The sequence below is a fragment of the Boleophthalmus pectinirostris genome, unplaced genomic scaffold, assembly GCF_026225935.1.
Source record: "Boleophthalmus pectinirostris isolate CB_2022bp ecotype Guang Dong unplaced genomic scaffold, ASM2622593v1 HiC_scaffold_4, whole genome shotgun sequence".
Classification (NCBI taxonomy): Eukaryota; Metazoa; Chordata; class Actinopteri; order Gobiiformes; family Gobiidae; genus Boleophthalmus; species Boleophthalmus pectinirostris.
This window is the reverse complement of record NW_026571353.1, coordinates 9,371,388-9,388,616: the sequence shown is the minus strand read 5'-3', so window position 1 is coordinate 9,388,616 and position 17,229 is coordinate 9,371,388. Positions and strand designations below refer to the sequence as shown.

The 17,229-nt window shown below is 38.0% G+C and overlaps 3 protein-coding genes across 3 annotated transcripts; all 3 read left to right on the top strand.

Moving 5' to 3' along the window:
* The first annotated feature begins 3,150 nt into the window (after positions 1-3,150).
* Positions 3,151-5,599, top strand: LOC110154673 (P2Y purinoceptor 4-like). The gene is given in 4 exon segments (XM_055161490.1): positions 3,151-3,595; positions 5,155-5,245; positions 5,247-5,435; positions 5,437-5,599. Coding segments are annotated over 4 exon segments (888 nt in total).
* Positions 5,600-6,987: 1,388 nt separating this feature from the next.
* Positions 6,988-8,957, top strand: LOC110154674 (P2Y purinoceptor 2-like). The gene is made up of 2 exons (XM_020918684.2): positions 6,988-6,999; positions 8,005-8,957. Exon 2 carries the CDS (start codon positions 8,064-8,066, stop codon positions 8,955-8,957), a length of 894 nt encoding a protein of 297 aa, XP_020774343.2. The 5' UTR covers positions 6,988-6,999; positions 8,005-8,063.
* A 2,585-nt stretch (positions 8,958-11,542) lies between these two features.
* On the top strand, positions 11,543-16,944 carry LOC110154676 (P2Y purinoceptor 2-like). The gene is made up of 2 exons (XM_055161715.1): positions 11,543-11,613; positions 14,796-16,944. The coding sequence occupies exon 2, from the start codon at positions 14,815-14,817 to the stop codon at positions 15,781-15,783; it is 969 nt and encodes a 322-aa protein (XP_055017690.1). The 5' UTR covers positions 11,543-11,613; positions 14,796-14,814; the 3' UTR covers positions 15,784-16,944.
* Positions 16,945-17,229: the final 285 nt, after the last annotated feature.

The window sequence follows — 17,229 nt, the reverse complement described above, 5'->3', positions numbered from 1 at the left end:
GATAAAGCGTGGACATTAACCATAAGACATTTTGGGCTGATGTGTAAACAAAAGTCCCTGGACCGCATTAGTTTAGGTGCACAAAATTATGATAGGGTTTTGGAGGACCCTGCAGTTTTTATGACAAGGTTATGCCACTGGCTTGTCTTTGTGCAAATGCTATTGCTTTGCCTGAAATGCTCTACAGAATGGCATTTGACTAATTTCTCTTTCATTTATTCACGGGGTTATGTGCATAAGTGTGGTCACCTCACCACTGATCTGACATGTAACATCAAGAACATAATTTATACAGTAGATAACCTTGTAACTAGGAACTGTGCAGAACCTTCAAGCTCTTTGGGCTCTGGTAGAGGACCCCAGAGGATGAGGAAGAGTTTTGTATATTTTGTTTAGTGTGTGTACATCTCCAAAGCTCAAAATGCTCTGTTCCACCTTGTGATGTCATGTAGCTTTAGTTAACAGCTACCTTTTACCTTTAATTCAGTAGAGATTGTCAACTGCAGGGCTAAAATTATCCAAATGATTCTAGTGAAGGTGTATGAACTTTAAAGTACTTCCGTAAGAACTGTAAGAGCCTAAATATAGTTTATTACTAAGGACCAGAAAAAGCATACCAATAATATGTCTTCTTTAACTTTTTTGTATTTACTGAACTACAGAGTGCAAGTTATTCCTTTAGGGGACCAATAATGTTCACAAGTTTACTACTACCTTTCTTATGCACAGCATCAGTGAACCTCTTCTTTTGTTAGCACATGTTTAGAATGATTAAGTACTCACTCCAGCAGCCTCATGCCCGCCGTGGCCCCCAGGTACAGAGGGGTTTTACTGTGTCTGTTCTTGGGGATGTTCCGCACAGCCTGTTGGAGACACTCCTCCAGACTTTTAGCTGCTCCACCAGGAACACCTGCATAACCTGAGATCCCTTTACCTACACAGCACACACAAACAGGGGGAAATTAAGTTTAACTCAGCAGTTTATGTTAAGATAAGCATTATGAGACTTTATTTAGGCTGTTAGTTAAAGGTGCATTGTGTAACTTTTCTGGTAGAGGGTCTGCTATCTGACTTGTATGACTTTTAACATATTCATCTAGCATTTCTTCATTAGGGAAGTTTCTATTACTAAAAAATACAATCATTCCTTCTATGAATAGAGGAAACTATCCACAGATCTAAAGTCTACATCTAAGAATTGTAATGTAGCATAGTGCTGTAACCAGCTTGTCTCCCTTGTGATATTTTTGGTTTAATAATACTGTGGAACATCCTAAACAAAGCAATAATATTCAAACACAACAGATTCCAGGCACTCCAAACAAGTAGAAAAAGTTAACACATCGCCCGAGGAAAAATATAGTTAAAAGGCCTTTATTTGAGTGGCCAAAGCCAACATGTTTCGACCTTAACTGGTCTTCATCAGGGCTTAATTAAAACAGAGCATGGGCGTGGCCTTCAAGTAGAACACATCAGATCAAGGGGTAAGGTGCGTTTGTGGGGCACGAAATATGCAGAGGTCAGCGTGGTTGGGGTGCGGCATGGCATGGGTGCGGCACAGGCTCGAGCGAGGGCCGATCATCACCGCTTGCGGCTATATTTATTATTATTATTATTTTCCTCACCCCCTGACCACAGTTCACACACTTCCTGCTAACGAAACTCACAAAATTTTGCAAGAAATTCAACATCGCCAAAATAGGAATTTACAAATACTCCACATCAAAAAACTAAAAAAAAAATGGCGCAACAGCGTTGTGCTCGTCATTGACCTCTTCGATTGCTCACATATCCAAGATTTAACAATTACAATTATGCCGCTGACGTGGCAATGGGCAATGCCAGTCTGTACTACTGGATGCCATGAGTGTCACTATTGAGTGGCATTATCAAACACTCAATGCCACTCCCCTTATCCTTTGTGCTTGACATGTCAAGTGCGCCCTACGTTTTGGGGTGAACAATAACAATTAGGCCGCTGTCGTGGCCCACGGGCAATGCCACCGTGCCATGTCAGCGGGCACCAGTCACTGACGTGTGAGTGTGTGTTTGGAAAGGGGAGAGCGCTTCGCGCTCTGTTTGCGTGCACTGCTGAACAATAACAATAGGCCCTTCGCCACCCATGGCGCTCAGGCCTAATAAAAGCCTCACAGGAAGTCATAATTATGAGTTTAAAAGTCATGTGTTTTAAAGTCATAATTATCAGATTTAAAGTCAAAGATTTAAAAGTCATAATTAGCGCCCAAAGCTTACCATGCAAGCATGAAGGCATTTTCCGGGAGAAGCCATCCTCGAGGGGGTCAGGAGAACTCCACATAGCTCCATTTGCTTGTTAACTTGTGAATGTTGTAAAAAGACTAAAGAGAGAGAGGGAGAGAGATATCCACACAGATCCCATATAAATGACTATGTGCAATGTGAAAGTATGTTACCCTGTTCATAGTAGTGGGGAATGAAGCACTTTTGGCTCTGCAGTGCACCCGGTCTCCTGACCCTGGCTGGGAATTGATGAGCTTCACTGGGTACTTGGCACAGGCATGGATCTATCAAAATAACACTGGCCACTTTGGGTCACTCAGTGATGAAAACATGGGCTCGGGGCAGATCATTTGGACGCAGTGTGAAGTGAATTAGTAAAATAAGTATTCATTTTTCTGTAGTGGATTTATACATGGCTTCTCCAAGAAAATGGTTGCACCAGCCCACGTGCTGGCATAGCAAGAGTAGGTTTAGAATCAGCTTTGAAAACTCCTAATTATGACTTTTAAACTTCAAATTATGTCTTCCTGTGAGGCTTTTATTTTTTATTTACTGGAGGAAATGGGCTTCCATACCATTCACCTTCACTAGAATCATCTGTATCATTTCCATCCTGGAACTGCCAGTCTAAACATAATAGCAATTGCTGTTAACTAGCAAACTACTACATAACATCACAAGGTGGACCAGAGCATTTTGAGCTTTGGTTACGTAGACAGACTAATAATAAAGTATTACCCATTTGTGAATGAAACAAAACACAACTCCAGGTATGTTTCTGGTGGTTACAGCATTATAACATAGCTTAAAGCCCACAAGAGTCCATTTTGCTTAATATAGTACCTATAAACGCCCATGTTTTGCTTGTCTTTAGGCTTGAAAACTATAAACATGAACAACAGCAGTGAGACCTGCCTGCCCATTGCCCAGCACATGTCTATCCCTTTGCTCATGTGCTTGGTCTACTTCATGGGTTTCCTGCTTAACATCTTCAGTCTGTGGGTCTTCTGCTGCTGTATGTTGTCATGGAGCGCTGGGACCATCCTCCAGTTCTGCCTGGCCCTGAGCGACACCCTTTCTGCCCCTGTCACTCCAGTCACAGATAGGTACTTCCTCATGAGCAACAGCTGGACTTTCGGACAATTCCTCTGCCAAGTCAAAATCACTCTCATGGCCTCCCATTTTTACGGCAGCACCATTTTTCTCACTCTGATCAGCGTTCATGGATACACAGTTGTAGTGCATTTTAACAAGACCTCCAGAATGAAAAACAAAAGCTTAATTAAAAAACTGTGCATCGGAGTGTGGCTACTTCTTTTAGAGAAATCTCTGGTTTGTTGTTTTGCTGTTCCCCCAACCAGTGTTGGGGAGTAACGGATTACATGTACCGCCGTTACGTAATCAGAGTACAAATTATGAGTAACTGTATTCCGTTACAGTTACTGTTTCAATGAGTGGTAATTGGATTACAGTTACTTTGCTGAAATAAGTGGATTACAAGGCGGTATTTTCCTGTTTTCACATTTTATGCTACATCCCATTTATTTATTTTTTTATTTCGGTAATTCCACTCATTGCCGGAAACCCAAACAGAACGCGACAGTAAGAGCGATGTAAACGTCATGTTAAAGTTGGCGGTGTCAGTCACACAGTGGAAGCAGCAGTGCATTGGTAAAAACGCATTTGTGTCTTGGAAATTCTTCTCCCGACGTGAGATAGATTATATATAGATTATATATAGAATATATATAGAATAGAATATATATAGAATATATAAAAATCGCCTACAACTTAAATGTGAAACAGGAGCTACTGGCACTGGTGAAAACAACCTGCATAGACTCATAATATCTGCACTACTGTCCTATAATGACCTGCGACATGAGGGGACACGCACACAAACACACACAAACACACACAAACACAAACACACACAACACAACACACACAAATACACACAAACACACACCTTCATCATTGTAATTAACCTGAGAACCCGCGGACCACGTCTCCTTCCGTAGTTACTGTGCGGACACCGCCGTCTCGTGCGCCGCGTGTGGACCGTGTTTTCTCGCGTAAACCTCCTCCTGTGCGCCTCTAAACCAGAACTAACACCAGGACTTAAACCAGGACTGAACCAGATCTAAACTAGGACTAAACCAGGTCTAAACTCAGGACTAAACCAGGTCTAAAACCAGGACTAAACCACGACTAAACCAGAACTAAACCAGAACTAAAGACCTGGTCTAGACCTGGTCTAAAATCAGGACTAAATCAGGACTAAAATCAGGACTAAACCAGGACTAACCCAGGACTAAACCAGGACTAAACCAGGACTAAACTAGGACTAAAGCAGGACTGAATCAGGTCTAAACTAGGACTAAACCATGACTAAACCAGAACTAAACCAGAACTAAAGACCTGGTCTAGACCCGGTCTAAACCAGGTCTAAAATCAGGAGTAAACCAGGACTAAACCAGGACTAAACCAGGTCTAAACAACATGACACCTAACAGTAGGTTGACATAATTTAAGGTGATATCATATAAAAAATTATTTCTCTATCAATAATATTTTTTAATATTAAGGAAAGTCTTATCTTGTTACTGTCTTTTAACAGACAAAACCTCTTATATTAAGATATCGTGGTCTTTGTTTCTCTACAGCAAACAGTTGCTTATTCATGGAGACGTGGGCTCAGACAATTTGAAGACAACAAACTATAATTTTCAGGATGTGGTTGCTACATTCATGTCGTTTAAAAAAACATGACAATATCAAGTAATCCAAAGTAATCAGATTACGTTACTCATTTTAAGTAATTTAATGGATTACGTTACAAACTACATTTTGGGGTGTGTAATCTGTAATCTGTAGGGGAATACATTTTAAAAGTAACCTTCCCAACACTGCCCCCAACTAAAGTGGGATATCGTGTGCAATGTCTGAGCTTCAGTCAAACTACCCTGTCAAACTCCCTCTTTATAATTTGTTCTGTTTTTGTTCAGTTTCCTGTTTCCTCTCAGTATCTCTGCCATTTCTTTTTTCCAGCTCACAAATGCTCTCACTAGCTTGAACACCAGCTCCTCCAAAGGCCTGAAACTAAAATCCCAGCGCATGATCCGAATGTGCCTGATCATTTTTGTGATTTGCTTCCTGTCCATGAACGTTACTCATGTTACTAGCAGTACTCACGAAGTACTTTCCTCAACATTGCGAGACTGCTTTGTGTGCAGACTGTGTACTCATAGCTGAACTGAACTGCTGCTTGGATCCTCTGCTCTACTGTTTTGGATCACGGAACTTTAGAGACACATTTACATCTTTGAGGAAAGGTTAAACTGAAAATCAGCAAAGGTGTGAATCTGAAAGAACAGCAAATTTTAAGTCACTAGCCAGAGTTTTACTTTTCCAAGACTTTTTGCCAAACAATTTTGAGTATGTACATAACAAGGATATTTCTATTCTATCTAGCCTACACTTCTGTAATCACTCCAATTATATTATAAAATATTTTAAATAACAGAATCTAGTTAATGTCAGTTGTTTGTGAGGTGCTTTGAGTTTTAACTTTAGGATTACTGGTCTAGTAAAAGTCCCAATTGAACTTATGTAGTGTATGTATTTTTATCTTGATTATTCCAGAATTTATAAAAAGGAATTATTAGTTTTTTTCAGCCATCTGAAGTAGCTGAATACCCCTGTCACGTTAACATGACCTTATCTCCATTTTCAAGCCTTAACACTCAGATTAAAACTAAACTGTTTTTGCAGAAGCGAAAACACAATGATAAACAGAGTTTGCAAATGTAATGTAATGAAACACTCTCTGCACAGAACATAACAATGTTCCTTAAATCTTATACTTTAATCCTTCTATACATCCATTTCACAGCAGTGACTCTACTTCAAGTTCTACCCTGTCAGCACAACCATCTGATCTGTTATAGTATCACTTCATACTACCACACTGCCTGAGTTTCTCCACTCATCTTACTGCAGATTAGCTCAAAGAGCTATAGTCTGGTACAACACATCTCTTCAACATTTCTTTGATTAATGCTCCTGTACATCATCCCTGTAAAATTAAATACAGTCCACATGCACTCTATCCTTCTCTACCCTTCATACTGTGATAGATAACAGAGAGCTCTGGACAGTATATCCAAAGAGCACCCCCCCAAAGGCCAGATAAAAGCACATGTGGGCTGGTTGGGTGAACTACTGGACCGTGTTCCACAACCAAACACTCTAACTTTGAGGCTGGACCTTTAGTCAGGTTCCTCTGACAGTTCAGAATTGTGACACCCTTGACATGCACCAGCTACCAGCAGTATCTAAACTAAATAACTCTTCAGCTCAGATTAATACCTCTAATGCACAGATGTATTAAGAAGATATCAGTTAGGCATACATTTGTATAATTTCACATTGTGAATCTAAAATTCACTGTTTCTAGGCCTATAACAACCTGACATGAATAGGCCTTACAGGTCTAACTTCACCAATAATTAGATCAAACCAGACTCATTTTATTGCTGAACAGGTAGTGGTTGTTTTAGTGGCACTAATGTTTCTCCAGGGAACTGGAGAGCTAACTGCTGGAGGATATGGATGAAATGACTAATACCTTGATGATGCATCATTGTACATTTCCTTTTTTCTAATCTGATTTCTCTACCACTTGAGGAAGTGGCATTGCCAACACAGACCTCTTTAATGACCAGAGTATCAGCAGAGGTAAGATCTCTTTTACATCAACAGTTTTTTAAACCAACTTCATTTGTACAATTTTATCAAATTTGAAATCTTACCAAAATGACATTTTGTCATAATTATATCAACACAATACATACATTAAAATGCATATAAATAAAATAAGAAACAGGAAGTAATAGTTACTTTCATAGTAAGCTGTTTAAATACTGTTTTAATATTATTTTTCTGGTTTTAATACACAGACAAGCATTAAAAATCTAAACTGAATGATAACTTCTCATTGTGGTTATTGGTTAATGGTTGAACTTTAATTGGATGTAATGAGACTATTTACATGCTGATTTAGGCCTAGAATGTATCAATGTTTGAATTCATAGGAAGCAGTACAATAGCAACTAATAAGTATAAATAAATGACATAACACAACTGGATTGCTTATGTAATAAGTTAACTGTGTTTTAAGGAAATGAGTGCCATTTTTGGTTTATATCGGATATTGGCATATACTTAAATACTTAAAGCCAAGGTATTTGAACTGAAAAAGAAAGATCAGTGCACTGAGAGGGGAAAAAAAGCAGTGGTAAGGAGACAATAGCAGTCTGTCCTGTAAACACAATAATTAAGGAGAAAGAGTTCTTGGGTCTAGTCAATAATAGACATGATTAGCTTCAACATTTGTGCATTTATATTTTTTCATAACAATATTTTTATTTCATTTTTTTGTACATTATATCAAACCATAATCAAAAGCTATGTGTCAGTTGTGCACGTAAAAAAAAAACAAGAGATCAACTTCAGAGAGCTTTTACCGTTTGAATATTTCATGGTAAAGTGCAATGCTATCAATAGGGAAATCTGGCTTTTGCCCACCTTCTGAGAGTCACATTTCCTTATTGATTATATTGTACTTTACTATGCAATATCCAAAAGGTAAAGTCACAAATCTTGAACCTTGTATTTTCAGTGTATTGTATTTTCAACAAAACTCAATAACTCACTGTATTACAGCATACTTTTGTATTTCAGCAATAATAAATTTAGCTGAAGCCCAACAACACAACTTTTCCAGATTTCAAGACAACAAGATGAACAACTCCAGTGCTACCTGCTCAGTCTCGACCCAACACTTCTCCATCATAGTGCTTCTGTGTCTGGTCTTCTTCATGGGTTTTCTGTTGAACGTCTTCTGTCTGGGGGTCTTCTGCTGCCGTATGTCGTCGTGGAGCGCTGGGACCACCCTCCAGTTCAGCCTGGCTCTGAGCGACGCCCTGGCAGCCCCCTCGATCCCACTCATAGCTACATACTTTGCCATGGGGAATGACTGGCCCTTTGGTCAGGTGTTCTGCAAAGTCATCATGGCCCTCCTGAGCTCCCAGTTCTACGGCAGCACAATTTTTCTCACCCTGATCAGCGTTCACAGATACACGGCTGTGGTGCACTTCAACAAGAGCTCCAGGATGAAAAACAAAAGCTTTATCAGAAAACTGTGCGCTGGAGTGTGGCTGCTTCTTTTAGCGCAATGTCTCATCTATGGTTTTACAATTCCCACAACGAAAGTCCAGTACTGCCTCACGTTCATCCAGAGGACCCTGAAAGACTCCCTCTTCATCATCAGCTGTGTCCTATTCACCGTCGGCTTCCTCCTTCCCTTTATTATCTCAGCAATTTCTTATTTCCGTGTCACAAACGCACTCATTCACTTAAACACCAGCTCCTCCAAAGGTCTAAAAGTGAAACTCAAATCCCAGCGCATGATCCGAATGTGCCTCATCATATTTGGGATTTGCTTCCTGCCCATGAACGTGATCCGGACTATAGGAGTAGTGCTGAATAAGTACTATCCAGAACAGTGCAAATTACTTCATTATGTACAGACTGCGTACTATGTCTCCTGGATTCTTGCTGGTGTGAACTGCTGCCTGGACCCACTGCTTTACTTTTTTGGATCTGAAAACTTTAGAGGCGCCTTAAAGGGATAGTTCGGATTTTTTGACATAAATCTGTATGGCATCCCCGTCATCAGTGTTGTGCATACGTACCACTGCGCGCGGCCGTCACCGATCCATCACTTTCTTCAGTTGTTCGGCAGTGTTTACATGCGCAGACCGCCGCCACGCGAGAGAGCTAACGAGAGAGCTTTTTTATCCGATTCAAGTGGAAATAACAGATAGATAATAAAGATAATATTTTTTTTCTCACTTATCATAACTTTTTAGGTGAGGAGTCCGCAACTTGCTTGTCTCCAGAAAAGTTGAATAGTGCACTTTTAAGCTGAATTAAGTTATGCCTGTCCAATGTCAAATACTGAAGTGCTTAACTAGTAACTTGTATACTTGATGACATTGGTTAGTCTTGTCTAGTGATGGGTAGATGATACCTCAGTGGGTGAATCACTTTTCCCCTTGTGTGTCGAGACTGTATCACGCTGTGTTGGTGGGTGTATGGGTTCCATCTAGTGGTTTAAAAAATGTACTGCAACTATACTACAAAAGAAACACATTGTAATGAGTTTGCATAACTAAGTGCAAGATATTACTTTTTCCATGTGAACATAACAATTGGGCTCGTTTAGGCCATCACTAGTCTTGTCTTGTAATACTTTTTTATGTTTATTATTTTATTCTAAAAAGTAATATTGACATTTTAGAATTCTGATGACTGAGAACGATATAATGTACTGCCATATATTTACACCAAGTGTCCTTCCTGTCACAGTTAGCTACTTTGCAGTTACACTCACACAACAGTAAAATGTGCTGATAAAATAAAACTGTCCTATTTCAAGTTGGAAAAATAGATATATGATAAAGAAAAAATATTTGCTTATCTTAAAGTTGATCTCCATGATCTGTGTCAGATCTGTGGAGAAGACACTCCACACACTGAATAAATTGTGTTTTTGTGCAGTAAAAACACCTACAAGGTAAATGTCTTGGACATTAATGGGGAGCCCCCTCACACCAGAAAATGTATATAGTGTACCTTTAAAGCAGTGTTTTACGAACTTTTGTTCTGGGGACCCATATTTTAAAAGTCACAAACCTTTGCCACCCAAATCAATAAACATTATTCATAAATCACAAATAAAGGTGGATTTGACCATTATTGAACATTAATGAAGATATTTTTATTGTTGACTGAGTGATTGTGTCTTTCTGAACAATTGGTATTACTCAAGTTTTAAACAATGAAAAACAGTCATTGAAGCAGCAATAAAAGGACCCATAAGTCGCCTTATGGGCATTAAATGTAGCTCATTTCTTTTTCTTTTCAAAATTCTATTAAACCAGCAGTATTGGAACAAAATAGTCACTCACTCTCTCATGTGTCAGAACTGTATATTGCAGACCTACATGCAGATCGTGACAAGGCAACCCAAAAAAAAAAATCTCTTGCAACCCACCTGAGAGTCGCGACTCAGTCTTTGGGAAGCAATGCTCTGCTATGTAGTTACGACAACAATGAATTTTTAAAAATTCTTTACTCGCACAATGTATCTAAAAACAACATAAAAAACAAGTGGTTGAAAATTGTGGTGTTGATTGTATATCTATTAAATGTAATCACAAATGGAGTCATGTGTTGTGTTCATGAATGCTGTCAACGCAAATTACAGAGACAAAATTTCCTTTTTCTCACTTATGCACAGCCATCTGATAAAAGATGTATGGGTGACAAAACTCACTTCAAAATTTCAAACAGTTTCCTGTTTGCACAACTGATGAGAAGCCACCAGTCATCAAGTGCCACAAGATAATTCACCACTGGTAGAAGAAAAGTTAAAATAACATAAATTGGCCCCCAAATTTGAGTGTGCTTTTTATGCTGTAAGTCATTTCGTAAGTAAAAGTTAAAGTAAAGCATCAAGTAAAAGTCAATGGCAAGTAAAAGTCAAGTGTTGAAAAGCGTTCATGTGCATGATAATCTCAAAGTAGGGTTATCACCATACTAAAATTTCAGTACTAAGGAATAGCCTCAGTACTCAACACCTGTATAATTCTGATGTCATAACAAAAAAAAGACAAAAAATGAACAATAGAATGTGATTTTCAGCATTAAATCATAGTACTTTCATTTATATTACCATGACGCCATATATCTGTGTAATCCTTTTGTCGTACAGTGGTCCATGGGTGTATACTATGTGCTATATATAGATGTATGCTATATGTGCTCTTATACTTGTTGTGATACTGCTGAAAATCATTATAATGCTGTTCAGAAAAGGTTTATTTTTGTCCTGTGAATGTGCCTTTTTAGTATCTCAAATGAATATCTAGTTTCAGTCCTAATTTTAGTATCGATTGGTATCTGATTTTCTAAACTCTTGATATTATAAAGATTTCAAGACACTGTCGACAGAATCTTTACCTGAAAACTGGTGTCTGGTGTAGAGCTTGCTTGCCACGTTTACCACAAATAACTTTCTGTTTGTGAAGACAGTGAATCTTAGGAGCATGTTGAGGAAGGAAGAAGTCAAAAAAGCAGCAGCATCTCCCTTATGTAAAAATAGAATAGAAATTGGGCTGGTGTGGCTATCAGTAAACCCCTCCTCTGGGTGTCTGTAATATTAGTGTGAAAATGTACATAGTTCTCCATACTTCTAACAACTACGAACTCCATCAAGACTCGCAAGTAAGTTTTGAAATCCTCATTTATTTAGACTTGGGGTGGGGGGGGGAGAACTTTTTGCAGTTGTTTTGGCATGTTTTTTGAAATTTTGGGTTTGTTTGATCATTTGGTTCATGTATCTGAACATGGGTACAGGTAGTCACATAATTTAAAACATTTCTCATCAGTTGGCAAGCTCTTTCTCAGAACTCTTGACATTCAGAAACATACATTATGATGTGTGATTTTTTTTTTCAGTAGTACAGGTCTATTCACCCATGGTAAAAGGTTTTGTCCCTAACACTTTCACTTTCAAGGTAGAAATTCAAACACTTAAAATCTAACACCAAAAGATTTTCACAAATAAATCAAACATGGAACACAGAGTGTATGAATAGACACCTACACTACACTACACTACATACTGTACACAATATCCAATGAAGTGTCTGATTTCTAAGAACACGTTACATATCGTAAAAGTAGTGTTGATGTATTTACAATTCCAACATCTTTCAGTTTTATTCTGCATAAATATTTATAATTTAACGTAATCTGCAACTTGTAATATGTACTTTTGTTTTTTCATTATATTTACATAAAAATACAGATCTGAAAAATATATTACATAAATTGAAACACTCTTGTGGCTGACTGCTGGCACACATAACAGTTTTTACATTTCTTTTTAATTTTTACATTTTTTTTAAACTTACAGAGCAGCTCAGAAGTCTTTGCCCTGCTCTCTGTGACCACAGAGATTCACTGGGCTAGTGCAGTTGACATTGTGGTTCACACTTTACACAGAATCTAGGTGTGTCTAAAACACAAACATAATTTTAAAATAAATGTACACATTACCAATTGCAAACTAGATTTTGTATATATGCAAAGAAAACTGAAAGATGTTAGAATTGCATACATCAACACTACTTTTTCGACTGATTCATGTGGGTGCTCACAAATTGTATTCTTTTCTGTCATGTTTGAGTTTCTATTGTAAGTGAATGTGTTTGGGAAAAACCCTTTACCACATCTGAACAGGCCTGTAGTATTGAAAATTGTTGAATTATCCTGTGTGTTTCTAAATAAGAACTTCAAACCTGTGCTTTTTCACAGTTGGTATTTGAGCTGTGTCCAACTTAGACCTCCAAGTGTCTAAATGAAAACCTGGTTCACATAGGTTTTCACTACAGAAGTCTTTTACGTTGTTCTAGTGCTTCTGTATCTGTCTATAAAATCTCTTCATATTGTGGTTCATGTGTTTTCAGTTTTATCCTTGGTCTATTGGTTGTGCTAAGAGTGTGCAGTATTTATGTACACAGACTATAACATGTTACAGAAAAATATATATCCCAGCAAAATACAGTTTTACATTCAAAGCTGATCAATTGTCTCCCAAAAGTCAGTTTTTACCATCCAAACTCTCAGACTGGTCATGTGTATTATGAGCTGTTTCATTCATTTCACAGAGCAGTTCTCAGAGACCAAAGAGAATCACTGGTTTAGTGCAGTCTGTCATAGGGACTCGCACAATTTTGGACAGGAAAAGCTTTGCTTTTTTGTCTAAAACCTGTCTGTGTATTATGTAAAATATAAATGTACACATTACCTGTTGCAAAGTACATTTTGCAGTATTTGAGCCAAAATATTTATGTTCAAGAAAAGTGTAAAATGTTAGAAAAGCAAATACATCAACACTGAGTGTGTACTATAACAGGTGTGAACAAGACATTTATACATTTCACAGTGTGTATCTGTGTATATCTGTGTGTAGTCTGTACAGTTTGAACTCACTGCTGGGACCTTTCTCCCTGTTTAAGTCATGCATGAAATCCTTTCTTTTTTTTGACAATTTTTGGTGCTCACAAATTGCTGAATTATGCTATTATGCTTGAGTATTGAGAGCAACAGAGATTAAGCCACTGTCCTTTACCACATGTGAACACACCTGTTGTACTGAAAAAACATGGTGATTTTATGATATATGTTTGTGAATGAGAGCTATGTCACATGTCAAGAGCCTGTGAGAACTGATGAGAAATGTTCCAAATGATGTGACCACCTGTGTCCCTGACCAGACACATGTTTGACACATGTTAAAAAAAAATAATAATAATAAAAAATGATATATTTGAAAAATATGTGACAATAAATAAATAAATAAATAATATAAAGATATTGAATGTTAACAGTATTTTTTACTCTTGCTCTGCAGTATAATGTGATGTGTGAGTTATAATGACAATATTATGTGTCTAAGTATGAACAACCTTGGCAATCTACACCACAAATCAACACTAAGGAACTGATGCCTATATTTACATATTTAAAGTTCAATTCTAGGTATACAACATATTTTCACTTCCTTCCTAATAAAGAGAAGTAATCTGCACCAACACAATCAGAAATTTCCCCTCTGGTAAACATGTAGGTAAACTGGGGCCGTGCATTAGAAGAGGTGTTTGTAGTCAAAAAACACAGTTGAAATCTCATCTCAATTATCTAATCTAAGCAACAATCTATATTTTAATTATGAAAAGTAAAGTATATGTTGGGCTGTAGAGTTGATTTAAATGGGAAATATATTGTTATAGAACTTTTCGAATATCAAGGGCAGTGTAGACAGAAATGCTACGGTTGTGTGTATTGAACTTTTCCACTCTGGAGGGTGGTTTCAGATTTTTGCGTTTTTAAGCCCCAAAAATGCCGTCACTGTAAACGAAAGGCACTTCTGATAAAATATTTAGTCGTTTTTACCTGCAAGCGTTCTCATTTTAACAGGCTCTTATATTCAACATTATATAGTTTTTATAGGGCAAGACAGATGTAAGGGTGACAAAATGCTCTGTTCCACCTTGTGATGTCATGTGGTAATACAGGAAGTGCTCCACTGTGTTTTTAAACTCCATACCCCTGCACTAGTATTATTTGGATAATTTCAACCATGGAATTGCCACTGAGCATCTCTACTGAACAAAAAGGTAAAAGGAGTAGTTAACTTGAAGTGGAATAGAGCATTTTGAGCGTTGGAGATGTGGACAGACTAATAATAAAGGATTCTTTAAACATGTGTGAATGAAACAAAGCACAACTCCAGGTATGCTCTTGAGGAAGTAACATTATAACATGACTTAAAAGATCACAAGAACCAATTTTGCGTAATATAGAACCTTTATAAATATTTAATTTCTCTCTCTCTCTAGATTTGAAAACTTTGCCAACATGAACAACACCAACGGGACCTGTTTACCAGCGACGGGCCACATCTCCATCTCCGTGCTCATGTGCTTGGTCTTCTTCGTGGGTTTCTTGTTAAATATGTTCAGCCTTTGGGTTTTCTTCTTCCGTATGTCGTCGTGGAGCTCTGGGACAGTCCTTCAGTTCAATCTGGCTCTAAGTGACGCTCTGGCCACTCCCGTCACTCCACTCATGGCCGTGTACTTCGCCATGGGTAACGAATGGATTTTTGGTCAGTTCCTGTGCCAAGCCAAAATCGCCTTGTTGAGTTCACACTTTTACGGCAGCACTATCTTCCTCACTCTGATCAGCGTTCACAGATACACGGCGGTGGTGAATTTCAACAAAAGCTCTAGAATGAAAAACAAAGACTTCATCAAAAAAATATGTGCTGGGGTGTGGCTACTACTTTTTCTGCAATCTTTAGTTTACTCCTTGATTCTCCCGACAACGAAAGAAGGAAAGCGTCGCCAATGTTTCAATTTCAGCCAGAAGAAACTTTCCAACATCTACTACGCTATTAACTTTGTCTTGTTTACAGTTGGATTTCTGCTTCCTCTTAGCATCTCTGCTGGCTGCTACTTCGGCCTCGCCAACACTCTAACACGCCTCAACACCAGCACCCAAAAAGGTCTCAAAGTGAAACTGAAATCGCAGAGAATGATACGAATGTGTTTGCTCATTTTTGGTATTTGCTTTTTGCCCATGAATGTGATCCGGACAACAGGGGTTATACTGATAAAGCACTATCCTCAAAGATGTTCCATGCTCCAAGCCGTCCAGATGGCCTACTATGCTTCCTGGATTTTCGCGGGGGTCAACGGATGCCTGGACCCTTTGCTGTACTGTTTTGGATCGCACAGTTTTAGAAATGCTTTCAGGTTTTTAAAGATGAACCAAGCAGAGTCGCAAGGAAGAAATGATTCGGAAACTACTGCAAATCAGCTGGAATGAAAGCCAGATAAAAGCTGATGCTTTGTGGTGACATAGTGCTGGGGGGTGTTGCATGCATACATGCATCTCTAATGGTGGAATGTTTAGGAGTTACCATGGTGGCACAATGCACAGATTAGCAAATGTTTAAGATTATGTCTGAATACTCAAGAAAAAATGCAAAATGGATTTAAACAGCACTTTTTCAGGAGCCTGTGATCAATACGAACATTCATGGTCCTATTTAGGTGTTTAATTTTCAACAAAAAGGTGAGAATTGGACATAAAACGGATTGAGAAACCAATCCGTAAAGATGGTCACATGACTGGGAGGACATTGGACAAACTGCTCTCCATCATGGATACTCCTGCTGACCCACTCCATCAGAGTCTAGCGGGACAAATAATACTCCCTACAACTGTACAACAACTCATCCACTGCACCAGATTATAGAGGGCCAAAGGAGCTCATTCTCCAGCAGGCTCCTACAACTCTGCTCAGTGAGAGATTCAGAACTACATCCATATCATATGCCATACAACTATACAACAGCTCACCCTTATGTCATAGCTAAAACTATATGTCCTGTGAATATTTGAGTTTATTTTGACTTGCACATATACATTTCTATAGTTATTTGACACCAGTCTCTTGCTATTTTTGGTACTTATTTAGAATGTATTATTACCATTTATATATGTTTTCTCTTTGTTATTACAATCACCCAAGTAATACCCAAGTAACCCAAAAAACATGCACCATAGATCTCCAGAAACCAGCACCATAGAATAGCCGATAGTGAATGGAGGTCAGTTAAATACAACATCAATTAAATCTGTACTAAATACGTACTATATTGTGATGTGTGAGCTACTGTGTCCAAGCATCAAACCCCCAGGGAATGTTGATGACATTAGCTGCAACATATCAATAAATGAGTCTATAATGCTATACTACGGATATTAGTTATCAGCTGCTTAGTTTCTGCGAGACATTGACATTTTTTTCAAAAAGTCTGTAGGAAAAATTAATGGAAATGTTCTAGTAATATTGTCATATACCCTATTATAGCTGTAACCTTGACTAAACAGAATATGGTTGATATGTTTGAAGTATTAACATAGAGAGTGCTTTTCCCCTTGTAATCTAAGTTAATGATATTAAAACATGTATAAAATAATGATGGCTTATTACCATATATATAGCCTAATTCAGTTCGTAATAAAATGTGTTTTTATTACATGATATGACATTTAGAATTTATTTTATAGGCTATATTTTGCTTTTTGTAAGTTGCTTATTCAATAAAAAAAATATATGATTGGATTTAATTCAATCCAATCAACTGCCAACTTTTGATTCACCTCCACAGCAAACTCAAGAGTTCCCTCTAGTGGTGTCCATCAAAATTATTTTCATTTTAGCAAATCCTAGGCTGTACAGTAAGTGGAGTATATTTATTACGC